Below are 27,822 nucleotides of genomic sequence, written 5' to 3' on the forward strand. Positions count from 1 at the left end.
CTAGGGATCTTTATGGTTCTCCTTCTCCTAGACAGTTTAGGAACAAAGTCTGGCCACAACACAGAGTCTCCTAACTGGCCATCCTGCCTCCAGTCTCCAACTGGCCAAACAGAATAATGGTTCTCACACTGCATTGATGACAAGAATCATCTGGGTTTACTTAAAAGTACAGAATTCCAGCTTGTACCTCCAGATTCTGAGAAGGGACAGGCATCTCAATTTTTAGCAAGCATTGCAAGAGATCCATGCAGGCAGGATCTGGGATCAACTGAGGCACAGCTATATTCCTAGTGCCTCGTGCCTATATTCTAGTGCCAAGTGCATAGCAGAGGGTTAAAAATGTTATGGAATAAATGTTATTAAATAAACCATCCTCACACAGCTATCGGAATGATCCATCAATAGCTTCACTGTCCAATATGGTCGCTACTACCCTCATATGGTTATTAAAATTAACATTTAAATAATAAAAATTCAGTGCCTCAGCCATGGTAGCCATGTGTAGTGTGTCTAATAACCACATATGACTAGTGGCTAATGTATTGGACAGGGCAGGTACAGGACATTTCTCTTACTGCAGAATCATATGTCCAGTGCTGGTCTATAATATTATTTCAGATAAAAAATTTCCCTGGCTCCCCAACCCTCCTTGCTGATTCCTTAGCATTTCATAAGGAGCCCTTTGGGATCTGAGCCTGCTCCCCACTCCAGCATCATCCCTCTCCTTTGACTTTAAGCACCAGTGTTGCTGAGTCAGCAAGGCTTCCTGAACACACAGTAAAGTTTCACATATCCTGGCATTAACTCATGTGAGGAGTGGCCTCACCTGGATCTCCACTCCCCATCCACCTGTTAAGTTCACACTTGTTCTTACTCATCAGGTGCACCTCACTGGAAAGTCTGCCTTGAAACGGCATTCTCAGACTGACTTCAATCACTGTCTCTCCCTTTTGACTCCTCTGCACAGACTAAACTACACTATGGTGGAGATGACTTTTCCCAGTGTTTTTCTCCTATAAGGTCAACAGCTCTTTAAAATCAGGAATTCTGTCTTTATCATCCTTATACATTCAGGGCCTAGCACATTTTCTGTGCACACCATCACTGTACAATTAACATTTAAGTTAACGTGAATTACTTAAATCTCTGGGTCTGTGTGTGGCCATGGGAGAGCAGTCAGGATGAGACAAGTCATGTCTCTCTCTAAAGGGGAAGGGGGTCTCATCGTCACCACCCTCTTACTCCCCTCTTGAGGGGAAGCCAAGTGCAGTTATGGGAGGTAGAGAACCTTGAAAGGTGGGCCTGTGCTCTGGACAGAAACACATATATGGCCTAGAGGAAGTACCTGGGGAAGGAAGAGGCCTGTATCTTGCACTCATTTAGGAGAGTAAGAGTAGCGAATAGGTCATTGTTTCAATTAACATGAGGCATGCCATTTTCTATAATACCTGGGAACAATCAAATGGGATTTTAAGCAAGGCATGGTGGCTCATGTAATCCCAGCACCATGGGAGGCCGAGGTGGGTAGATCACTTGAGGCCAGGAGTTCAAGACCAGCCTGGCCAACAGGGCAAAACCCCGTCTTTACTAAACATACAAAAATTAGCTGGGTGTGGTGGTGGGCGCCTACAGTCCCAGCTACTCAGGAGGGTGAGGTGGGAGGATCGCTTGAGCCTGGGAGGCAGAGGGTTGCAGTGAGCTGAGATTGTGCCACTGCACTCCAGCCTGGGACTCCATCTCAAAAAAAAAATTGAGGGAGGGATTTTAGCTCCTAATTTGGTTAGCACATCTGTCCTGCTCTCCTAGGGAGGACAGAGAGGAGGCACACCATCCATGTAATGATATTGTTTTAGCTGAGAGTCTGAACAGTTTAATTATGCAGGGAATTGGGGACTGCCCCTTTTTCTAGGCCCAAGTTCACGTGTGAGCATGAGGGGCGAAAGGGCAATAGGAACCTGACTGACTAGAGTTCAGCAGGTTTACACCTTCCATCTCATGCTCACTCTAAGGTACATAGTCACTGAGAAGACATGGGCAGAACTGTCCACTTAAATGATCCCTCTCTCTCTCTCTCTCTCTCTCTCTCTTTCTCTCTCGCGCACGCGCGCGCGCACATGCACGCTCTTGCCAAGTGTGTATAGTTGAGTTCACAGAAGCTAAATGCATGTGTGTGATGGGAACCTATTTCCTGCGAACAAAAACCAAGCCATGTGGAAGGGATAAAACAATCATGGACTAAACTTCCGGGCACAGCTCCAAGGCTCTTTTAGGATAGTATTTTATTTTATTCTCAGAACCAAATCTGTGAAGTAGGTAATGTTACCAGCAAAGAATGACAGAAGAAATGTGCATGTCCCATATTTAGAAAGTGGGTCAGTGGGATCAGAACCCACTTCTGTGTAATTCTGAAGTCAGTGTCCATTTTAGGATACCAGAAGCAGGCTGGTCAGAAGGTTGCCAAGTGCTGCATGGCTGACTTTGTGACAATGCAAGGCTGCCTTCCGGAGCCCAGGCTGTCTGTGGAGAAAAGAGGTACAAGGATGTGCCTTTCCTCTTCTGAGTTTCCCCAGATTCTCAGAATGGAAGACACGGAAGAAGAAAAAGTAGAGAGGCTGTACCCAGGAAACCCCAATTAACAGGCCTCTACTCTGGACTGATTGGCTTTGGGGCATCTGAGCAACCTGCAAAAACCTGCCCCTGCCCCTGGCCTGCAGAACCTATGCACAATGAACATTAAGCCCCCTGAACTCTTTGATCAACCACTCATCCAACTTCGGAAAATCCAACACCATGCTGTTCGTTTTTGTTTTGTTTTGTTTTGTTTTTTTGAGACAGGGTCTCGCTCTGTCACCCAGGCTGGAGTGCAATGGTATAATCACAGCTCACTGCAACCTCCACTGCACCAGGCTCAAGCGATCTTCCCACCTCAGCCTCCTGAGTAGCTGGGACCATAGGCATGCACCACCACACCCAGCTATTTTTTTGTATTTTTAGTAGAGATGGGGTCTCACCATATTGCCCAGGCTGGTATGGAATTCCTGAGCTCAAGCAATCCACCCACCTCAGCCTCCCAAAGTGATGAGATTATAGGAGTGAACCACCACACCCAGCCCCATGTTCTTTACTATTCTTGGAAATGCTTTAATGGATCTTCCTAGGGAAAATCTACCTTCTCTACCTTCCTAGTTATGATCCACAAACGCCAACGTTAGAAAACAAAGGCACAATAACTCCTGACCACTAAAAATACAATGTATCACCCCAAAGATGATAGAGGAAGGTATCTGGCATTGATATTTTCCACAAAAAACACATTGGGTAGTCAACTGGCTCCTAGATAAGGAAGCATTTACTTCATTCAAATTGAAGATGTCAAAAACACAGTTACTATCTTGCTTTTAGGGAGAAAACATTTAAGCCACCCCCACTCATGAAAGAGAAAGATGAGGGGTTTCCAAAGGAACAACCCAAGTAGGCTTGCAGCTGCACACATCCTTACAGTACTCCCCCAACCCCCACCAATGTAAGCCGGGAGCAGAGGATGAGGCTACTTGATGGGAATTCTGGAGTTTATCACACGAGATACTAGGTCTCAGCTCAATGGGCAAAGTAAAAACAAACTCACCATTTGATCCAGCTGAAAGAGCTGTGGAAAGAAAAGCAAACAGCCATGAATAAGCACGTGCTGGGTTTGTTGTTAAACTGAGAAATCAACAAAAAGTGAATGCCTGAAATGGGATCAATGTCCTTTCCAAACATTCAGTCTGCCCATTCTCATCCAATATAAACACCAAAAAAATGCCAAGAACAATTAGAACCTTTGCTTGTTTTTTTTTTCTGAGTTATAGACAATTATTGCAAAAATACAATGTACTTATATTTTTACACTGCTGTTTTATTTATAGCTGGCAATCTTTGTTCTCTTTCTTTTTCCTTCTTTCCTTTTTTTGGGGGTGTAATCATTCAGAAGTATATGCCCTAAGAGACAATAGGTATTTTCTACTGCCTAAAATTAAAAGAACCTATTACCTACAGAGCTTGGAAATTCAACAGCTCTATAATGGCTCTGTAGGCCCATTTGCGGTAATCTGGGGTTTCAGCTCCAAAAGGCTAAATTTAACCCCTCTTACACTTGAACCTTAGTATCCACAATGCTAGAGTGACATAGATGCTGACATACTACCTACTAACTATGTCATTGAAGACTACTATGTATGAGGTCCCAGCATTCGTGAAATTGATGGAACACAGCTCCCTGATGCTGCAACCAAATGCCTGAGGACACTGTGCTAATATTTACACCAATTTCCAGTGATATCTGTAAACAGGTTAGTTTACTTCCGGAAAATTCTTCCATCTTAAAAGCTTATGATTTAGGGACTCAGACTATATCCTCTTCAATGCAATCACATACCTGAAAGCTTAGGTTGTGTCTTTTTCTTTTTGCTTGAAACTTTTAAAAACTCATCAACAAGCAAGTCGTTAGCACAGGCTCTCTTGTCAGGGTCTGGTTCAAAACATTTCAGGATGAATGCCTTGGCCTCTGCAGACATGGATTCTGGGATCTCAGGGTGGACTTTAAACATTCCCACCTAAGACATAAATATAAAAAGTGCAATGTGCCTTCTGAGTGAACACCTCAGCACCTGAACCCCAGCTTCCATAACTTGGTGCCCCAATGCAACAAGATCTTTTATTATACAACACAAACTCATGGTTTTTCTCGAAGGGAGATGAGATGCGTTTGCTGTAGGTTATAGAAGATTGACAGAGTGCCTTGGTAACTTTACCAAGGCAGAATAATTAGTTGAAGACAGTAGACAGCACTACAGAGTAATAATTTAGTCTTTCAAAGCTTTAGAACATATTGGTACACTGGCACACAAAAAGAATCTTTATTTTTATTTATTTATTTATTTTTGAGACAGGGTCTCACTCTGTCGCCCAGGCTGGAATGCAGAGTGGTGCCATCTCAGCTCACTGCAGTCTCGACCTCCCAGGCTCAAGCGATTCTTTCATCTCAGCCTCCTGAGTAGCTCAGACTACAGGTGCATGCTACCACGTCTGGCTAATTTTTTATATTTTTTGCAGAGACAGGGTTTCACCATGTTGCACAGGCTGGTCCAAACTCCTAGGCTCAAGCAATCCACCCACCTCGGCCTCCCAGAGCGCTGGGATTACATCCATGAGCCACCATGCTCAGCCACTGAGCTGAGACCACTGAGTTGCTCACAATAGCTAAGTGCTGGGCATTGTGCTGGGGTTTCTCCACTTATGAATCTCATCAAATCCTTCTAACAACCCAGTGGATTAAATATTTTCCTTGTTACACCAATGAGGAAAATAAGGCTTAGAAAGGATGAGGTAACATGGTTAAGAAAAGAGGGATCTGGGATCTGAACCTGAACTGTTTGGATTAAAGCCTATGTTCTTTTCCCTATTACATGATTTGTGAATATTTTCCCTGTCTCAAATCACCTATATTAAAAGAGATATTTAAAAGCACTTTAAAATTAAACAAACCTATTTTTATAACAATTAGAATTTACTTCTTATTGCTGCTATTCTAAAAAAAATTAATGGTATTTTCATTTTTTAGTACAGAGCAAATTTTCAAAGGAAATCCTTTTGTTCTTATATAGCTTATATAAATTCATTGTAATATAAACAATATATAATTATTTGTAAGAATTATATAGCCTATACTATGTGTCAGACACAGTTCTAAGTGCTTGGTACATTTTACCTCATACACTCCTCAAAAAGCTCTTATTATATAGGTACTTTTTTTTTTTTTAAGATGCAGTCTCATTTTGTTGCCCAGGTTGGAGTGCAGTGGTGTGATCTTGACTCACTGCAACCTCCCCCTCCTGGGCTCAAGTGATTCTTCTGCCTCAGCCTCCCGAGCAGCTGGGATTACAGATGCCTGCCACCGTGACCCTCTATTTTATTTTTTCTTTTTTAGTAGAGAGGAGGTTTCACCGTGTTGGCCAGGCTGGTCTTGAACTCCCGACTCAGGTGATCTGCCTGCCTCGGCCTCCCAAAGTGCTGGGATTACAGGTGTGAGCCACCATGCTTGGCCAACAGGTACTATTTTTATCCTTATTTTATAGATGAGGAAACTGAGGCACAAGCAGTTTAAATAATTTGCTCAGTCTCAAATATCTTGACCATGCTGGAGCCTGGATTCAAACACTGGAAACTGGTGCCACAGTCTATGTCACGCCATCTCTCTAAGATAGCATCACTTCCTGTGCACAGCTTAGACTGGCCTAATGTGACAAAAAACACATGGTATAATAATCACTGCATTCGTGAATTATAAAGCAGCATTTCAGATAAGTCCTAGACACTGGAGGAAACCTGAAAGACTGGCCAAGAAGAGAAAGACATCCACTCATGGCAAGAAAGGCACCTCTCTTGGCACCTGTCATTGCTCTTTGAGGTTTGGTCACACTACTCATTGTTATACCAGTAGTATCCTATCAGATTGTCTTCAAGCATAAAGCCAAGCTTTGCACAAAAGCGGAAGGTCTGTAAAAACACATGGCCCCTCATAAGAGGCTACGCACAGATGGAATAAGGGCTAGAAACGTGGTCTGCAGCAGGGAGAGGAATAACAATTACCATCAAAAGTCCTTTCAGGCCAAATGCGTGGCTCACGCCTGTAATCCTGGCACTTTGGTAGGCCAAGGCAGGCGGAGGGCCTGAGTTCAGGAGTTTGAGACCAGCCTGGGCAACATGGTGAAACCCCGTCTGTACTAAAATACAAAAAATTAGCTGGGTGTGGTGGTGTGCGTCTGTAATCCCAGCTACTCAGGAGGCTGAGGCATGAGAATTGCTTGAACTCAGGAGGCGGAGGTTGCAGTGAGCTGAGATCATGCCACTGCACTCCAGCCTGGGTGACAGATCGAGACTCTTGTCTCCACCATAAAAAAAAAAAAAAAAACAAAAAAAAAAAGTCCTCTGCCTTGGATACCACAGGAGAGCACAATAAATAAATAAATAAATAAATAAATAAATAAATTTTTTTTTTAAGTTCTCTGCCTTAGAAAGTAGCAGACGTGTGAGTTTTACTACTTGGGAAGCATGTTTCCATTTCAAACTCCCTGTTGACCTGGCAGTCTGGCAGGGGAGGACTGCAGGGATTCAAGACGCAGGTCATAGCCATGCTCAGTCCCCAGATTCCAAAATGCTGGCACTTGTGCTCTCATAAGCCTACTTCTATTATCAGGTACCTCCTACTGCAAAAGGTGGGGCTTCTTCCTCCTCCCATAGGAGTTACTGATGGCCAAATTAACAAGCTAGAGGAGTAAGTATATGAGAATAAGATTGATTTACTTAAAATGGTAATTATGCTCTTTTTTAAAAAATGAAGCCTTCAAACTATTATGGTAGAGAAGTAAAGGAAATTATTAATTTTGATTTAATTCCTAAACAGATTAAAAAATGTTCTTATATCTTCCTCCATGGAAAATTTTCAGACTGTTTCCCAAAGGGCTTAAATCATCTTCAGTATAGTCATGTGTTATTTATACTGTGTTGTTAAAAGGTGGTCAGGCCGGGCGCAGTGGCTCAAGCCTGTAATCCCAGCACTTTGGGAGGCCGAGATGGGCGGATCACGAGATCAGGAGATCGAGACCATCCTGGCTAACACGGTGAAACCCCGTCTCTACTAAAAAAAATACAAAAAACTAGCCGGGCGAGGTGGTGGGCGCCTGTAGTCCCAGCTACTCGGGAGGCTGAGGCAGGAGAATGGCGTGAACCTGGGAGGCGGAGCTTGCAGTGAGCTGAGATCCGGCCACTGCACTCCAGCCTGGGTGACAGAGCGAGACTCCGTCTCAAAAAAAAAAAAAAGGTGGTCAATGGAAGTTACATTGAATCTCACTTTATAGCTGAGAAAACTAAGGCACAGAGAGATCCACTGTGTGAGGCACCAGCGCTGGCTCTAACTGAGAGAGACTCTTCTTGACCTTTAATGTGTTCTCAGTTCGTGTTTACTTAGCTCCCTTTATCTAAAAAAATATGACACACACACACACAGAACATCCAATAGCTATAAAAAGCTTTATCCATTTGTTTTTAAGAGAAATGAAGTGTGACCTTGAACATAGCTGCTTGTGGTTCTCCCAGTTCATAAAATGGGGGTTTTCCTGTGGCCATTTCGATGATTGTACAGCCCAGAGACCAGATGTCTGCTGCTTTTCCATAGCCTCTTGGTCCTTTATCTATTATTTCTGGTGCCATATACTGGAGGGTACCTGGAAGCAATTCAAACACATTTCCATTTTAAAAAGATAAAACAGAAGGATATCTAATGACAGTTTCAATTTTTCTATAGGAATTAGATAACTGTAAAAACATGATTCAAGTCCTAATATATTTTGTGAGTTCCAGTTTACTCTGCTATTAATAAAAGTGGAAATAGCAGTTTTTATAATGGATTTCATCAGTGACATAAAACTACTTTGCCAATATTGTCTGGTTCTGAATAGGTACGCTCTCATTCCCTAGACAGTGGAGTATAAGTGAGGCATCATTTCACTGGGCCTCTTACAAACTTCTAACAATTAGTCTTTTGAGAACAATAACATCAGCACACATTTCTTCAAATGCATGAAGGCTGTTATTATGTATACTTCTAATCTTTTCCAGAAAAGAATATAGTTCATTCATCCATTTCCTTAGCTCTATCTCTATTTCTCAGTTCCCAAATTGAATGCTTTAGCTCTTCTGTTTTCATTCTTATTTCTTAATCATGACAGCATGAAGATTCTGAAAGCCATTGTGAAAATTAATGCAAATACATTTCTGGTGTGCCCTATTCTGTAATCCAAATATACATGACTCCTGCTGCTGTCTGTGGTCCATGGACTAACAGGTTTAAGAGATCAAAGACAGGCCATGAGCCATCCATACAGACACATCATCAGATACAGTGACTAAGAATAAAATGAAGGCTGGGCGCGGTGGCTCACAAAGTGCTGTAATCCCAGCACTTTGGGAGGCCGAGCCGGGCGGATCACGAGATCAGGAGTTTGAGACCAGCCTGGCCAACATGGTGAAACCCTGTCTCTACTAAAAATACAAAAATTAGCTAGGCATGGTGGTGGGCGCCTGTAATTCCAGCTACTCAGGAGGCTGAGGCAGGAGAATCACTTGAACCTGGGAGGCAGAGGTTGCAGTGAGCTGAGATCATGCTACTGCACTCCAGCCTGGGCAACAGAGTGAGACTCTGTCTCAGAAAAAAAAAAAAAAAAAAAAAAGAATAAAATGAAAAGGGAAGAGATTTAAGGTTGCATGGAATCAGACTGGTGGAGAGTGTGGCATAATGGAAAGAATTAAGTGGAGAGGGCCACGAGCCCTTAGTCTGCTTCTGGCCAAGTATATCCCAGGTAAACACACAACTACAATTACCTCATTAACCCAAATGAGAGGCTGGATTTGAACTTCGAATACCCCATAAAGTGGTTTCCCAAAGTCTAGCAATGAGTCAGAAGCATGAATAAAAACACATCACCACATACCCTGCTTCTGATATACAAATAATATAGTCAGCAAACAAGAACTCATCCAAGATGCCATGTTGAATTACTTCAAATCATGAGGTGTTTGCCAAAAGAACTGCTTCAGTATTTTCTGATTCATAACCAAAGTGACAGACATTTTGATAAATACAGATGACACCTTTTAGGAATGCCTTGTGCATCGTTTATAGGTGAAAACAATTATGTAAAATTCCTGCAAACTGTTCCTCCGAAAACCACTATCATAGGCGAGAAATGGACTGTTGTTTACAAAAATAAAAGTGTATCATTTTCGTTACGTATTGCCATCTTTCTAGGCTTATCCCACAGACCTTATCACTGCATAGCGGTAGTTCACGTTAACATACAACTGCACATGTCTGCTCTCAGAAAGCCTTTCACCTGGCCAAGGACAAGGCAACCATGCTCCCCAAACACTCGCCCACCCTTACTACAAAATTGGTATGATTTCTCTTCATTTGTAGCTTTTCCCCAAGTGATAAATTTATGATTTAAATAAGCTCAAATAGTCTTTTAGAAAATGCGTTGAAGTCTACCACCCCCTTTTGTTGTATCGGGGCCTAGAGTAGAATTAATGAGAGAATTTAAGTTGCATTAATAGCTAAGTAGGAATTATAGCAGACCAAAATTTGGAAATTTTTAATTTTTAAACATCGTAAATTGCACAATTCAAGTAATGTCAACAACAAATTATGCAATATTTGATTCATCAGATAACATTTCAAAGAGCTCCATCTGCCAATTGTGTTTAATTATCCCCCACTGAGCAAGTGCCAGAAAAACAGGTTGAGTCATGTGTTCTTATCTGCTCCTCTTTTTACTCCACAAACACATGACACATAGTATTTTAAACAAAGCAATTTACGAAGCTGGATAATGAAGATGAGAGCCAACCTGAACATTGGAGGAAAATCAATGAATTTGCTCTAAAACGCATACCTCATGTATCTGCATTCTAAAGTTTTTTTAAAAAATTGCTTTGAATTAGCTATTGTAGAATTTCTTTGCTGCTGCAACTACCCAGGGAGGTGGCACAGCTTAGTGGTTAATTAAACTCTAATGTCACATTTCATTCATTCATTCATTCATTCATTCATTCAACAGATCTACATTGAGGGCCTACGATGGGCCAGGCACTGTTCTAGGCACTTAGAATACAGCAGTGGAGAAGACAGACAGAAATACCTGGACTTATGTTTTTGCAGTAGAAGCCAGATGATAAACTATCAGCACAGTAAGTAAATTACACAGCATGTTAGAAAGTGATATATTATGACCAAAAAAATATAGACCTGAGTGAAGAGGATCAGCAGGAAGGCCGCCATGGTAAATAGGGTGTTCATGGTTGGTCTCACTGCAGAGGGGACATCTGCATTGAGACTGGAAGAAGGTAAGAAAGTTACCCGTGCAGACAGCTGGGGTAAGTGTGGTAGCGGCAGGAGGAAAAGCCCGTGCAAAGGCTCTGTGGCAGGGCCCTGCCTGCTGTCATGGAGGAAATGCAGGAAGGTCCACGTTTCTGGCACAGAGTAAACAACAAAAGAAGAGTAGGAAATGAGGTCTGAAAGGGAACAGACTCCGAATCAGGTCAGAGCCTTGTCCCCAACTATAAGGGTTTTGATATTTGTTTACTCTGGAAAAAAAAAAAAAAAAAAAGAAAGCCACTGAGGGCTCTGAACAATAGGACCCCGTTTGTTTCAGAGGGATCACTTTTGCTGCAGTGCTGAGAGTAGACAGTAGGGGGCAAAAGTGAAGCAGGAGCACAGCTGGGGAAGCCACGGAAAATGCAGGTGAGCGATGAGAGTGGCAGCGGCAGAGGCGTGAGAACCGGTCCAATGTTGGTCATGTTTTGAAGACAGAGCCAATAGGCTTCCTGGATGGACTGGGATGGAGTGTGAGAAAAGAGAAGCGCCCTGGATAACACTATGTCGGGAGTGGCTGCCAACTGAGACAGAAGAGTGTGCCGGGGACAGGTTTGGGAGAAGATAATTAATTCCTTTTGGCCTGTTAAGTCTCGCTTGAGTCTCAGCTCTATTACTAACTAGCTTTGTGACCTTGGGCAAGTTATTCAACCTCTTTGAACCTTCATTTTCTCACCACAAACTAGGATAATGATACCTAATGATTAAGGCTGATGTATGAATTTCAATAAAATGTATGTAAAGCACTTAGTGCAGAGCTAGGTATACAGTAAGCACTCCATAAATGGTGATTACTGCTGCATTTTCCCTCATCAAAATCACCAAGAGGTTATACAGACCAATTTATTGACTGAGTACCTGGGACTAAGCTCCTGGGACTTGATGACCACCAAGTTCATGTTTGAAGCCTACGATGTACAGGGCCCTCGGGACCAGTGCTGGGGACAGATCTATGCATGTTAGTGATGCACGTCACTCTTACGTGACACCAGTGGAAGAGGTCCACGCAAAGGGTTCTGTGAAGATTGCTTTCCTACAATTCCTTTGGAGATTTTACAAAAAAGATCTTCCCCAGATTAGTAGCACAAGATATTGCGTTAACATCCTGTCCCACAAAGCGTGTAAAAGGAGGGATTTTCCTCTCAGAAGTTACTGAGTCTTGACAGCACTGAAACTGCCACTTGCCAAGTTAAGAGTATGAGGAAAGAAATGTAAAGACATTTGAAGTTATTAATAGGTCAGCACTTAGTTTTTTCAAAAAAATATATTCAAAATGTGTTAATTCTGTACCCTAAAATATCCATCGCCTTGAGGCGGGACCTGGGTCAGGGGTATTGCTGACTGAATGCTCTGGGGAAAAAACTTGACACAGACTGTCTCTCTCTCCTCCTACAGGAAGGCAGAGAGAAAGATGGACTAGAGCCAGAAGGCAAAAGCAAAGAGCAAACAGTAGATACAAAATCTGAGTTCTGGCTAGGCGTGGGGGCTCACACATGTAATCCCAGCACTTCGGGAGTCCCAGGCAGGTGGATCACTTGAGGTCAGGAGTTTGAGACCAGCCTGGGCAACATGGTGAAACCTTGTCTCTACCAAAAAAAACCACAAAAGATTAGCCAGGCATGGAGGTGCGTGCCTATGGTCCCAGCTACTAGGGAGGCTGAGGTAGGAGAATCACTTAAATCCAGGGTGGGAGAGGTCACAGTGAGCAGAGATTACACTACCATACCTCAGCCTGGGTTACAGAGCGAGACCCCATCTCAAAAGAAAAAACAAGAACAAAAAAACTGGGTTTTGCCAGGCATGACATCCTAGATACCTAGGAGCCTGCAGTGGGTGGACTGCTTAAACCCAGGAGTTCAAGACCAGCCTGGGCAACATAGCAAGACCCAGTCTCAAAAAAACAAAAACAAAAACAAAAACAAAAAACCAATCTGAGTTCTATCCGGTAAACACTGCTGTGACTTCTGACTGCAATGTCACTTCTCTCCCAGGAAATTTTCTCGTCTGCAAAATGGAGGTACTCCCACCTACCTCACAGAATTGAAATGGGGCCATGTTGCTTCATATTAGACCAAAGATTATTCATGATCTTTTTCTCTTCCCTTCCCCTCCTCTTTTTTTTTTTTGTGGGGGGGGCGGGGGCTAAATTTCTCTCTATAAGAAGAAGACTTAACACTTCATGAGAATCAGCATGATGGAGTGATAAGAACTAAGAGTGGAGATCAGGTTTGAAATCTTACACACCCTCCCTAGAACTGTTGGGCAGTCATGAATCTCTTGAGTCTGAGCTTCCTCTTGGCTACTGTTACCTTTTTGGAAATCACTTGGTCTCCACCCTCCCAGTACTTTGCACCAGAGGCAGCTCAGTGGCTGCACTGCCTAACTTCTCAGGAAAGCTCTCTCCCTCCCTTCTTCTGAGTCGGTGAGTCATTTCCTCTTTCTGAATTGAAATCCTAGGTTATTTATATTGTGGAGTAGGGGAGTCAACCACAGAGAGTAAACAGTAAAAGAGAGAATTTATCGTCCAAATGGGAAGTGATTAGGGTATGAGTAAGAATCACAGAGAGGTTGGGCCAAGGAAATGTTTAATAAAAAAAAAAAAAAATCTTGCTAGAGTTATTGTAGGCCAACCAGGAAAGAAGAATTACATGAAAAGAAAAACAAATAACAAGTTGAAAATTAAAAAAAAAAAAAAAATCTTCAGTGGCAGTAAGCAGGAGACTAACTAAGCAAGTCATATGCATACAGGAAGAGAAAAGGGCCAAATCAAATTCTGTAACACATAACAACATTGGCCAGGCGTGGTGGCTCACACCTGTAATCCCAACACTTTTGGAGGCCACAGGTGTGTTACTTGAGCCCAGGAGTTTGAGACCAGCCTGGGCAACATGGTGAAACCTTGTCTCCATCAAAAATACAAAAAAATTAGCTGGGCATGGTGGCGCAGGCCTGTAGTCCCAGCTACTCAGGAGGCTGAGGTGGGAGGATTGCTTGAGCCTGGGAGTTTAAGGCTACAGTGATAGGTGATAACACTACTGCATTCCAGCCTAGGTGACAGGGCAAGACCCTGTCTCAAAAAAAAAAAAAGAAAAGAAAGAAAGAAAAGAGAAAAGATATCAACATTACTGTGTGTGAGAACACCAACTGAATTTCTCTCTCACATTATGCTCAAACTCAGCAATTATTTCTTTAATTACATAAGATCTGTATCATCATTGCAAAAACATACCAGTAAAAGTTTCAGTACAGGGGTTTATGCCAGCAAGCCTCTTTGATGTCCCGAAGTCAGAGATCTTGAGAACACCACTGTAGGTATTAATCAATACATTGTCACCCTAGAGAACAGAGGACTTTAATCACAAATGTTATCTTTCTTCAGATACTGTCTATTGTTGACTTGGTAAGTCCAATTAAAAAAAAAAAAAAAAAGGTGTCCTTACAGCAACCAACAACATAATTCTGTATTCTTCATTAATAGTTTATCTCAATAGTGAATTCTTGACACTGTTTTTTGTTTACATATTATCAGTTTGAGACCAACCGCCTTTGCAAAAATTGTAACAGTGAGAAAATTATGACAGTAAAAGAGAACTGATCTAACCACCACCATCTTGCCTTAAATTTCCAAACTGCCCTTGGTCATTCCAGGGTGTAGACCAAGCTCACTTGGAGAAATTTAATTTATAATTTATAGTTTAGATGATAATAGCCCTTCCCCAAAACTAAACCATCTTTGTAAAACTAATGAAAGGCCACCAGGTTAAGAGGATGAGAGGGGCCTAAAGTCCACTAAGATGTAGGCATAGCCAAATGATTATCAGCGCACTATTCTGGGGGGTCACAAGATTTGCAACTCCTCCAATTGTTCCTATAATTGACATCACTATTATAGAACCAAAGACTGGCCTTTTGAGATGTCTTTACAGGCTTCTCCATTTCTGACTATCAGATGGCATCACCCAGACCTGTGACTCTGGACTCGGCCAGTCCTGTAGCCCCCACCCAGAACTGGACTCAACACACAAGAACTATTTTCCACACCTCTATAATTGCATCCCCAACCACCCAGACCCTAGCCCCCTGCTCACCAAACTATCTCTGGAAAACCTTAGCCTCTAAATTTTTGGAGCGGCTGATTTGAATAATTATAAAATCCAATATCTTGTTTGGCCATCTCTATGTGTATTAAACTCTCAGTTGCAATTCTTACATCTTGAGAAATCAGCTCTATCTGGTCAGTGGGCAACAGGAACTCATTGGGCGGTTGTAAGTTCTTCATAATCTGCTACTCAGATCACAAGATCAAATATGATTCCTAACTGGTTAGAGCTTGTTGCTATTTACAGAGATATAATGATGTATGTATAATTAAATTATGATTTTCATAACTTTCCAGTTACTTTATTTTCTTTTCTATGTTTCTTTACTTCTTTTCCTGGAATATGTAGAGACATGATAGATAAATGGGCATTTTGGTTGATTTTAGGGTAGTAATATTAACTTATTTTCAATAGTCCAGACTTTGTAAAAAATGTATTAGTTCTGAATTTTCTTTTTAAAAAGAGAACGTAAAGTTATTATTTTAGCTTATTTTAGAGAATCTATACCTTATAATTATAGTTCAATCAATGAATATGTGATACTTGTGAGAAAAGGGAATTTTTTTTTCTTCTAACTATTCATTTATTGATTCAATAAGTATTTACTGAGTAGCTACTATGGGCAAGGATACAACGATTAACCAGCCTGTAAGTTCCTCAGGACCAGGGGCCATCTCCCATTTAACTTTAGATAGCTGCATCCCACACCACAGAGTTCCTAGGAAACATTGTGTAGTGGGAGCACAATCTTGTTGGCTGAACGCAGTTAAGCAGTTTGTTCTTTGAGCAAAAGCATTAAGACATGAACATAAAGAACTGATTCAGGGGTAAACGATTTCTTACATTTCTGCTGTTTCTAAGATTTACTTATTCACCATTCTAAATTAATACTCATAACACAATATGACTTTTGCAAGTAAAATAATAACCCAGCAAAGAAAGAACTCATGAAAATGAATGCTGGTGCACCTTACCTTTATGTCACGGTGAACTATCTGATTGTCATGGAGATATTTTAATCCTTCCAGTATTTGCTTTGTATAAAAGCCAATTGTTTGCTCATTATCTTTTAATGGACCCCATTTGGAACGAAGGAGAGCAGAAAGACTTCCTGTAAAGTAGGGATAAATAGTAAATAAATCCTCATTCAAATGAGCTCTTTAAAGTGTATTAATAATGTAACAGCACTTTAAGCTATTATTCATTGGTTCTTCACAGTGGCCCAGGAGCTGTACTAGATATTGGGCTCAAACATGAATTTGCAAATATCCCTACTCTAAAGATGATTGCTATCAAATATGTCTAAGTAAAAGGCCAATGTCTACTGCTAACTTTAATTCAAGTCATGATGATTGATCCTGAAATGGTTTCCATATTTATGTATTGTCTCTGTGAAATTACATAATTTACTTGTAAAGCTTCTGGAACTTTAAATTATTTAAGCCTTATTATTATTTAAGGAATGTGACTTTGTGGCCTGAGTCATGTAGCATTCGGTTGTAACTTCTCATTCCGCGATTATAGGCTAAATCTCTTCTGCATTTTTGTCCTGTAAATGATTGGGAAAGACTGAATAGTGCCAAAGAAAAGATCCCTTGAGACCATTACCCCTCCTTCTGGAATATTAAAATAATATGCCTTGGAATATAAAGCTGTAACCACTTAAATGTAATGACCTTGTGTAGAAGATGTTGCCACCCCGTTAGTCTTCGGCCTATATAAGTGAAACATGAACTTCCTCACTTTGGAACACTGGCCCATTCTTTTGGAGTCTGTGTTTCCTGGGTGGCTATCCTCAAGCTTTGCACCAGAATAAACTCTATACATTAGGATATTTTCTAAATCTCATCATTTATGGTTGACATCTCCTAACAAACTGGAGGTAATGTCACATGTCCAATTTTTCTCTCAGTTTAGACAGATGAAGACCTGTACTCTAGTAAATCCCATTCAAGTTTACTCCCCTTCAAGGCTCTAAAAATTCACACTTTTTAAAGAAAGAAATATCTCTTACCTCCAGGGACCTGCTCCATGAAGATTTTAATGAAACCATTCTCACTGAAAGAGCCCAGATACTGGACAATATTTTTGTGCTTCAGGTGCTTATGCAATGCTATTTCTTCATGCAGGGGCTGAGAGTATCTAAAAGACATGCAATTGTCAATGAGTTAATTATGTAGCCAGACTTTACTGTATAAATTTAAACAATACAAATGGAAAATGTCAGCCAAATATATGTCCATATGTGAAACCAAAATGACCATTTAAGGCCTTTATTTCTCCTAAGGTAAATTCTATGAGGTTGAAGGTGTGGTAGGATTTGAGGGGAAATGTGTCAGGTACTAAGCCAGTTGTATACGTTAATTCATTTCCATGAGAAGGTAGTGTTGGTATGCCCATTTTACAGATGAGGAAACTGATTCACAGAGAGGATGACTGACTTGCCCAAGATCCCAAAGCTAGTAAGTGACAGAGCTAAGATTCAAACCCAGGAGAACTGAAATCGTCCACACAGTTTACTCTCCATATTAACATATTAACATTAACATGACTTTCTATTCCACTGGCCTCATCAACACAACTTTATTATTGACTATAAAACTTTACTATCACAATTTACTAATAATCAGGAGACTCTTGCCCAGGAAGACAAAATTTGCAAATAACTTTAATGTACATTCCAGAACTTCCTGAAAGGCCCGTCAATTCTTCAACAGCAAACATAAAACCACTCATAGGTCAAATCTCTTTGAGCCCCTTGCATCAAAATCTTCACCTTACTGTGTCCACTAATTCTATTATATCATGATTTTTACCTAATCCTCATGAAGCCTCCACATTGAAAGTGTGACTTCAAAATTATGTACTTGATATATGTTGCTGATTCAAATTATGAAAGTTATTTTATATTTCTGGAGCAGAACAACACTTTTGATAATTATTGGAAGTACTGTAAAGCTTTATAGACTCTTAAGCACCCTGAATTTAATGTAGCCCTAATGAATTATTTTACTGCTTGCCAAAGAACATAATTTCAGCAAATTGAGTTTTAAAAATCAAATTGGCTTTTATTCATGATTCATGAGCCAGGCAGTATCCAATCCAAATAGGAGGTCCACTGGGCATGGCAGAACAGTGGGTTTTCTTTTGTAAGGTAGCTTGAGCAGGAACAAAAACAACACAGAGCAAAAGCCAAGTGGTTAATGTTAGGTTAGTTCAGGTTACTTCCCTTGCAGGGGTTAAAGCAGAGGGGACTTCCTTATCATGCCAGCTCAGGTTGGCTGGGTGCCTTTTGATCAGTCCCTGTGACTCTGTTTTGTTTTTGTTTTTTGAAAATTGGCCTGTTTGATAATTTGGCTATCATCTCTCTCCTGATTTTTCAGAAGGCCAGATCCTACAAGTAAACTGCTTAGTTTTGGTTTGGTGATGTGGAACCCTAGCATGGTTCCACAGGCTGGTCTGCTGGAGCCTAGTGCAGGAGCTCAGTCCAAATCTGTAGCCTCAAATTTTACTTAAGAAGCTAAATATTGTAGGGTGTCAGCAACAATAAATACAGACTCAAAGGAATTCCTCTCTCTCTCTCTCTGTCTATGTGTATGTATATATATAAAATCTACATCGAATATATATATCTCGTATAATGGAGGCTACCGGTGTGAAATACACTAATAATGCACATTAGTGCAAACCTGATGTCTTACACTTGCTTCAGTCCTACATATAGGAAATCCTTAGATCTTACACTGACAAATCCATTGGTTAATATTGAATAATGCTATTTTCAATAAGCTTTTTAGAGTAAGTGCTATAGCTAAAGCAATTAGTTTATAAAAATTTAAATTCACTTAATTTAAATTAATTTTTATTATCTGTGTAATATTTCCAGAAAGCAGCCAACAGCAATAAAAGCAACAAAATACTTGCATTTTAGATCGATTATTCTTTTTTTCTTTAGAATTGCTTTAGGAACTATGAAGGGCAGGTATTAAAATGAGCACTTTAATAGTATACCAGTTAGAGATGGCAACAACATTTTGATAATTGCTTGAGTGAGATAACACCAGAAATACCAATATACAGTGTTACCAATAAGATATTTAGGTAATGACTCTCAACTATAAGGGTATTTACAAGTTGCTTCTTCCATGAGGGTTAAAACACTTTGATGTTAGTTCATACCTTCTCTCTTTTTTTTTTTTTTTTTTTTTGGAGATGGAGTTTCGCTCTTGTCGTCCAGGCTGGGATGCAATGGCGCGATCTCAGCTCACTGCAACCTCTGCCTCCCAAGTTCAAGCGATTCTCCTGCCTCAGCCTCCCAAGTAGCTGGGATTACAGGCGGCTGCGACCACACCTGGCTAATTTTTGCATTTTTAGTTGAAATGGAGTTTCAACATGTTGGCCAGACTAGTCTTGAACTCCTGACCACAGGTGATCTGCCCACCTCAGCCTCCCAAAGGGCTGGAATTACAGGCGTGAGTCAACACACCTGGCTCACAATTGCTATTGATATGGATTAGTGGCAAATACTGTGCCTCTGTATTCTACAGAGTTAAGAGATAAAGAAAAATCTGAAACAACCAACTAACTCAGATGATGATGATGATGACGATGATGATTATTTAAGACAGGGTCTCTCTCTGTCACCCAGGCTGGAATGCAGTGGCACGATTACAGCTCACTGCACCCTCAGCCTCCCAGGCTCAAGCAATGCTCCCATTTCAGCCTCCCGAGTAGCTGTGACTACAGGCGTGCACCACCATGCCCAGCTAATATTTGTATTTTTTGTTTCACCATGTGGCCCAGGCTAATCTCAAACTCCTGAGTTCAAGTGATCTGCCAGCCTTAGCCTCCCAAAGTGCTGAGATTACAGGCATGCACCACCATACTGGGTCCTCAGTTAATTATTAATCATAAGGCTCCCACCTTCTGATTCTCTACTGAAAATCAAAACATCAATGCTTAAACTTAAGATCCTAGAGAAGCAATATCCTTACCTTATTACTTAAACTAAGGAGATAGGTCAAAATTTGCAATAATGGTCAGAATCCAACCTAGCTAAGGACAAGTACTCTTCTCCAATATAGAAAATAGTACAAACACCCAGCATTTTCACTAAGTGTAAGTGCCAAGCATTAAACAAGGATGGAATTATAATTTGTTCACATCAACAAATTAGTCTTGTCTATGAGAATAATAAGAAAATCATATTTCTTCTCAATTACCTGTAACAAGGAAAGAAGAAATGGACTAGATAATCAGAGATACTTACATATTTGGTTTTGACAAAACTATTAATCTATAGGTATCTCCAGACACTCCCTTTGAGTCAAATCCCCACTGCTAACCATCTAGACCAGTGGTTGCCAACCTTAACTGGATATTTACATTTCCTAAAGGGCTTCTAATTTCCAGGACCGCCCTAGGATTTTTGGAAGTAGAGCTTGAGCATCAGTATTTTTAAAAGCTCCCCTGTTGTCTCTCATATACAGCTGGGTGAAAAATGACATAGAAATAACCAGTCCATGGCAGGGTGCAGTGGTTCACTCCTGTAATCCCAGCACTTTGGGAGGCCAAGGTGGGCAGATCACTTGAGGTCAGGAGTTCAAGACCAGCCTGTCCACATAGTGAAACCCTGTCTCTACTAAAAATATAAAAATTAGCTGGGCGTAGTGGCAGGTGCCTGTAATCCCAGTTACTTGGGAGGCTGAGACAGAAGAATCACGTGAATCCAGGAGGCGGAGGTTGCAGTGAGCCAAGATTATACCACTGCACCCCAGCCTGGGCGACAGAACGAAACTCCATCTCAAAAATAAAATAAATAAAATAAAATAAAATAAACCAGTTCAGGATATGTAGAATATCGGAAGAGAAAGCCAACCTGAGATTAACAACTAGTTGGGGGTAGATGATGAGAACATACTAAATCTACCTCTTCTCTCTTACAACCACTTTCATTCTCTAACAAAGTGGTTTTCGAACTTGAAGGAAACAGAGGAGAAATTGTTTCCGTTGCTCTGATCCTTCTTTACAGATGGGAGTTTAGTGCACAAAAGTTGTATCATGCATTATTCACATCACACTACTTTTGTAATTATCCTTTGTAACTGTAACTGCTATCTTTTTCAACAGAACGTCCACACCCCTCCAGGTCACATGGATAGAAACAACTTTGGTTGTTGTATCTTCCCGATAATAGACTTGTCAGCAATCTCTTTATATTGTTAATAAGAAGATGCCCTGCACCAGCTGTTCAAGGTAAGGGCTTGTCATGCGCAAATCACATATACCAACTGCACTGTTACAGAACAGGAGCTGAAACACCTTGTTGGTATTGGTGTGCTTTGTGTGTGTATAGCAGCATTTGAATAAACTTAAACTATAGGATGATTTTAAAAGTGAGTTTCTTCCAAGTGTCCACCTAAATCCATCAGGAGGGGAAAAGAGAGGAGCTGTGGCTAAAGGTTAGTGAATTTGGCTGCAGCAATTTGATAGCGATGACCTCGTTAAATTTCATATTGCTTCAAATCTATACTATCTATATATATGATCCTTAAGAACCTGTAGGACTAAAAGAAAAATTTTAAGATGACAACTTTATATATATTACCTAGGTATTTAATGAGTAATTTCTACTGCTGTTTCATAAGAATCCGTAATCATGTCTCATGAATTAACTAAGAGGAAATGCTGGAACAACACCAAACAAATATGAAATTGAATGAAACTACACAAGCGGCAGGCAGCGACAGCTGTTTGCTTACCTAATATCTATTCCTCCCTCTTTCTATGATTTTGTTTGGAGAAACAAATGGCTGGCTAAAAAGCCGGAGTTCCTAGTTCCTTGTAGGTAGGGGTAGGTATTTTGGGCGAGTGCAACAGAGGGGAAAGTATACTGGGCAGTTCTGGGAAGCTTTGTTTTCCTTTTCCTTCTGGGATGACATACGGAGCCTGGAGGCAGCGTGAAAGTCACGCACTAAGGATAAAGAGCTGGGATCGGGCACAGTGCTTGCATGGGAGGGGGTGTCTTTTTCAGTTTGGGGTAGTCAGAGAAGACCTCTCTGAGGGCTTGACATTTGAATTAAAGCCTAAATGATGAAAATGAGGCAATCCTGCGAAGGTCTGGGTTGATCTTGGTATGCCCGATAGAGAGACACCAGTGTGGCTGGAGTGGAGGTGAGGCCACAGAGGAAGCAGATCGCCTGTGGCCTTGTGATTCAAAGTAAGGGATCTGGGTTTCATGCTAGTTGCAATTAGAATCCACTGAAGGGTTTTAGGCAGTAGTGACATGATGTGATTTTTAAAAATAGATGTTATTTTTTAGAGCAGTTTGTAAGTTCACAGAACAATTTGAGAGGGAGGTACAGAGATTTCCCACACACTCCTGGTTCCCAAACATGCACAGTCTCCCCCATTATCAACATTCCCCACCAGAGTAGTCCATTTGTTACAACTGATGGACCTTCACTGACACATCATTATCACTGCATGATTTGATTTTAACTTCAGAAAGACCTCTGTGACTCCTCAAAGAAGGATGGACTAGGAGTGGAGGAAAGAATGAAAGCAGAGACCAATTATGAGGTGATTGCAGAGACTAGAAGGGAGTCCGGGCGAGAGGCCTGAAGGCTTAGATTAGAGGTGCAGCTGTGGTGATCGGAAAGAATAGAGAGATTCAGAATATATTGCAGAGGCTGATACAACAAACAGTATGACCTACTGATGGAGTAGATGTGGAGTGCAAGAGAAAGAGAGGAATCCAAATGAATCCTGGAGGTTAGCCTGAGCAGCTGGATGGATGGGGAGACAGTAACTGATGACACAAGGAGTACTTTAGGGAGAGTACATTTGGGAATAAAAATCGGGTTTACGGCCGGGCGCAGCAGCTCATGCCTGTAATCCCAGCACTTTGGGAGGCTGAGGTGGGCAGATCACTTGAGGGCAGGAGTTCGAGACCAGCCTGGCCAACATAGTGAAACTCCATCTCTACTAAAAACACAAAAATTAGCTGGGCATGGTGGCGCAGGCCTGTAATCCCAGCTACTTGGGAGACTGAAGCATGAGAATTGCTTGAACTCGGGAGGTGGAGGTTGCAGTGAGCTGAGATGGGGCCACCGCACTCCAGCCTGAATGACACAGTGAGTCTCTGTCTTTAAAAAAATAAGTAAATAAAAATAAAATCCAGGTTCGCGATTGGGTAATATACTGACTACCTAGGTATATTTGATGGATTCATTTGTACTCCAAACCTAAGCAACACACAATATTCTTTTGTAACAAACCTGCACATGTACCCCGATTCTAAAATAAAAGTTAAAAAAGGAAAAAAATCCAGGTTCGGTTTTGGTCATGTTAACCTTGAGATGCCTTTGAGATCTGTAATTGAAGATGTGGGGTAGACAGGTAACATGGGGAGCTCAGGGGTGGGTCCTTCCTAAGGAAGGCTGGTCACGTGGCCTATGACCACGGCCACAGAACGTGGACTCAAGGGCAGCCAGAATCAGCCCATGATGTAGCCCAGCATTAAAGCCTGGCCAAATATGGATAATAATAACCATCTATTAAATAATCAAATTCTCTCTCTTTCAGACTTTGAATACACAACACACACAACTGTATATCATACACTACAACTGTGTTTCACTAATTATAGGAGCACTGCCTTACAGAGAGATGTAAGGGAAGCCCTAAGGCAACAGAAATCATAAGGTTGAGAGAAGACAGAATTATTAGTTGGAGAAATAAACCATAAGGCAGAGCACAAGAGCAGTGAGCAACAGATAATCCTATCACCAGAGTGCTTCAGTTTCCTGAACAACATTTTTGTTTCTAAAAAAGATTCCATCTTTCACAAGGCCTCACTACGTGAGGTTCAACTCATTTCTTCAAGTATAGGTTGGTGCAAAAATAACTGCAGTTTTTGCCATTACTTTTAATGGCAAAAATGTATATATTATATTTTTGTAGTTGTCACACAGTTCTTGGATATTGTCCCAGTTTTTTTGTCTTTTTTCTTTTTGCTTTTTTAATTTTGAAAGTTTCTACTGATATATTCCCAAACTCAGAGATTCTTTAACTGTGTCCAGTCTACTAACACGCCATCAAAGCCATTCTTCACTTCTATTACTGTTTTTGATCTCCAGCATTTTTGAAAATTATTCCTAGGATTTCCATCTCTGAGCTTACATTACCATCTGCTCCTGCACAATCTCTACATTTCCATGAGAGCCCTAAGCGTGTGAATACGATTCACAATCTGATAACTCTAATATCCCGCCATATCTGGTTCATGTTCTAACACTTGCTATGTTGCTTAAACTGTGTTTTTTGTCTTTCAGTATGCCTTATAGTTTTCTATAGAAAGGTGGACATGATGTCCCCGGTGAAAATACTGCAGTAAATAGGCCTTTAGTGGTATGGTGGGAAGCAGTCAGGCAGGAGAAGAGTTCTATAGGTCTATGATTAGGTCTCAGTCTTTTAGAGAGTCTGTGCCCCTGGGCTGTGAATTTTACAAGTGCTTCAAAGTGCTTCTTAGCTTTAGCCCCCTTAGATGAGACAGGACAGCTAGAGTTGGGCTACATTTGGTACTCCCCTTCCCCCAGTTTGGTGAGGCTCTGGTAAAATAGAGTCTCTTGTGGACAGACCTTGTTAAGAACAGAATGCTCTAGCGTATTTTAAAATGGTGACTTTTCCTTTCTTGCTGCCAGAAGCACAATGGGATTTCTCTAATTTCAGGTCTCTGTGAGGACCTGGTAAAGCTCCAAAACTCATGAAAGTGTGACCCTCACCTCCAGCCCCCAGTGACTGGGTCCCGCTGGAGTTTTTCACTCAGACTTCACAGTGGGCCTCTAGAGATTTGTTAGTTACAGTTCAGTTTTCCTACCCCCGCACTGGTTCCCACAGAGGTTTCTGATCATGGACTTCTGCTCAGTAAGTTATGAGTCTCTCACTTCGCCAGTCTCTCCAATTTCAGGGGCAGCTGCCTGCCTTGCAACTTCACTGACAAATCCAAGAAGAGCCGTTGATTTCAGTCTGTTCAGCTTTCCACTTGTTAAGATAGAATGACAATTTCCAAGCTCCTCACATGCCCGATTGGAACTTAGAACTGGTTCCAACCTAAACCATTTCTGATAGTGCTTATTCCCCATCTATTCATATAATACATCCACCTTTATCCAAGACAACCTGAGCCCAGCACACACAGGGCCATTCTCTTTTCTACTCTCTGAAAGCCCCGTTCTTCCCCACCAGTCTGGAACTTCAAACACTGAATGATGCAGCAGCTAAACCTCAGAAGGAGCTAATTGACTCAATGTCAGAGTTTCATTCATTAGAATCTCATCAATATTTTCTAAAATACTATGAACAACCCAAAGTACTATAGAACAGCTTTTAGTAGCCACAATTACTGTACCTGCTGTCTCTCTCTGGGATTTCCTTAATAGCAATTCTGACTTGGTTGCTCAAGTCCCGACCTGCGTAGACTATCCCGTAAGTGCCTTTTCCTAAAACGACTCTGTCACCATTTTCATCATATTCATAGTCATACTACAAAAGGAAAAACGGGGAGAAAAGATTGAAACGTTAGTTCATTCTACATTTCAAACATCTATTTTTTTCCAAGAGCATTATTCCTTATCTTATCAGATGGCATTAACAGGCCAAAGTTCTAAGAAGTGCTTCAAGGATGAACAAATAAATGCTCCCAACATAAAGCAGATATTGTGTTTATGTTTTCACAACTGTTACAAATACAGTGGGGATTACATAGTTAACTTCATAGAAGTGCTTCTCCAAAAGCCGTGTGGATTCTTTTACCCACTCAGTTCTGTTTTTCATTGATTCTGGAGATCAATGAAACAGTGCATAACTAGCATGAACATCTATCAATGTCTATCACATCTAATAAATCGTCCTTTTGTTATTCACTTTTGATGCTGTCAAAGCATTTCACACTGCCAGGGGAATAAAACCACTGAAAGGCTTTGGGTAAGAAGAAAATTTTGACATCTTACCAGCTGCCGATGATAAAGTCAGGATTATTTTACTTCACCCCAACCCCCACTCCCCAAGACCCAGAAACATTTTTTTAAAATGAAAAATAGAGGAAAATGTTTATCTCTGATGTAGAAAGGAAATATCTATAGCTCTAAACTGCAAACTGTCAAGTGTGTCAGCCAAATATGGAAAACTGGATCTACAGAAAGGATTCAGTAAAGACCTCCTCAGATCTGGAGGCATCACCCCAAAGCCACATCCTTTGTGTTGGACTGAACTAAAGGATTTAGGGCCATCACATGATCAAGGCATGTCCCTGTAGAAACCCAGCACAAAACTACAGGCCCCCGGGAAAGAACATTAGAACAAGCTTTTCACATAGTCTACATTTTGCTGGAGTTTAAAGCTGGCAGTCCATAGTTAGATTCAACGCACAGCAGGGTCTGAGTTGGCCATTAAAAAAATTATTTCTGGCCAGGTGCGATGGCTCATGCCTGTCATTCTAGCACTTTGGGGGGCTGAGGCAGGTGCATCACCTGAGGTCAGGAGTTTGAGACCACCCTAGACAACATGGCAAAACCCCGTCTCTACTGAAAATACAAAAATTAGCCAGGTGCGATGCTGTATGCCTGTAATCCCAACTACTCAGGAGGCTGAGGCAGGAGAATTGGTTGAACCTGGGAGATGGAGGTTGCAGTGAGCTGAGATGGCGACACTGCACTCCAGCCTGGGCAACAGAGCGAGACTCCATCTCAAAGGAAAAAAAAATGATTTCTAACATGTATAAGTCAACAAACTTAACGTTAATACTGATGAGTAATCTAAGAAGAGGGCAATGATCATGAGTTTTTATGCTCTTTAACAACATAGCCTTGAAATATATAAAGCAGAGTTGATACAATTTCAGAGAAAAATACACAAATATCAACCACAATAGATTTTAACAGAACTCTTTTAGAAAGGAATATACCTGTCACACAGATTTTAAAATAGAGAATCTAATGACACAATAAACAAGTCTGATATAACATCTACAGAGAAAGCTCTGCACCCAGATACAGATTCCTTTCATGCATATATGAAAAATATATAATTGATCACATATTAGACAACAGAGAAAAATGTCAACAAATTCCAAAGAACTGATATCATAAAGACCATGATCTCTGAGCACAGAACACTAAAAATAAGACAGCCAAAAGTATATTTTACTTTACTTTAAAATAACCAATGGGTTAAAAAGGAAATGACCATGGGAATTACACAATCATTTTTTATATGAGAAGAAAAGCATTATTTATCAAATTCCATAGATATGGAGTTAGGTAGATGAAAAATGTCATGATATTAAAAAAATCCATTGGAAAATAAAAATTTAACATGAATAAATTTAATGGTCAAGTCAAGGAAACAGAAAAAGAATAACATATTGCTACCAACACAGTAGAAGAGAGGCTCTGGATTTGGTAAGATGGTAGACCAGATACCTGAGAAGCTTCCTGCTAAAAACACATAGGTAAAATAAAACAGACATACTTTTAAATGTCTAGCTGGGCTTACTAAAGAGTAAAGGTGATTGCAGAAGCTAGAAATGAAGAGGAAAAGAATACTAGCAGGTAATCACAAGAACTCCTGAAGCCCAAAAGGTAGGGATGAAGGCAGGATTTTCAGTTTCATTAATCTAGGGCAGGAGTTCATGCTCGTTTTTTGGTAAAAGGTCAGGTAGTGAATGTTTTAGCTTTGAGAGCCATATAGTCTTTG

At 40.9% G+C, this 27,822-nt stretch overlaps 1 protein-coding gene across 1 annotated transcript in view; it reads right to left on the minus strand.

Moving 5' to 3' along the window:
* MAP3K5 (mitogen-activated protein kinase kinase kinase 5) overlaps window positions 1-27,822 on the minus strand; it is a 242,832-nt gene that overhangs the window by 40,359 nt on the left and 174,651 nt on the right. Inside the window, exons 15-21 of the mRNA XM_025383838.1 lie at window positions 25,478-25,611; window positions 17,081-17,208; window positions 16,041-16,177; window positions 14,196-14,301; window positions 8,104-8,261; window positions 4,415-4,592; window positions 3,626-3,646 (exon numbers count right to left, since the gene is read on the minus strand). Coding sequence (XP_025239623.1) covers window positions 3,626-3,646; window positions 4,415-4,592; window positions 8,104-8,261; window positions 14,196-14,301; window positions 16,041-16,177; window positions 17,081-17,208; window positions 25,478-25,611 — 862 coding nt within the window. The remainder of the gene's footprint in view (window positions 1-3,625; window positions 3,647-4,414; window positions 4,593-8,103; window positions 8,262-14,195; window positions 14,302-16,040; window positions 16,178-17,080; window positions 17,209-25,477; window positions 25,612-27,822) is intronic.

Source organism: Theropithecus gelada, chromosome 4 (assembly GCF_003255815.1).
Source record: "Theropithecus gelada isolate Dixy chromosome 4, Tgel_1.0, whole genome shotgun sequence".
NCBI lineage: Eukaryota > Metazoa > Chordata > Mammalia > Primates > Cercopithecidae > Theropithecus > Theropithecus gelada.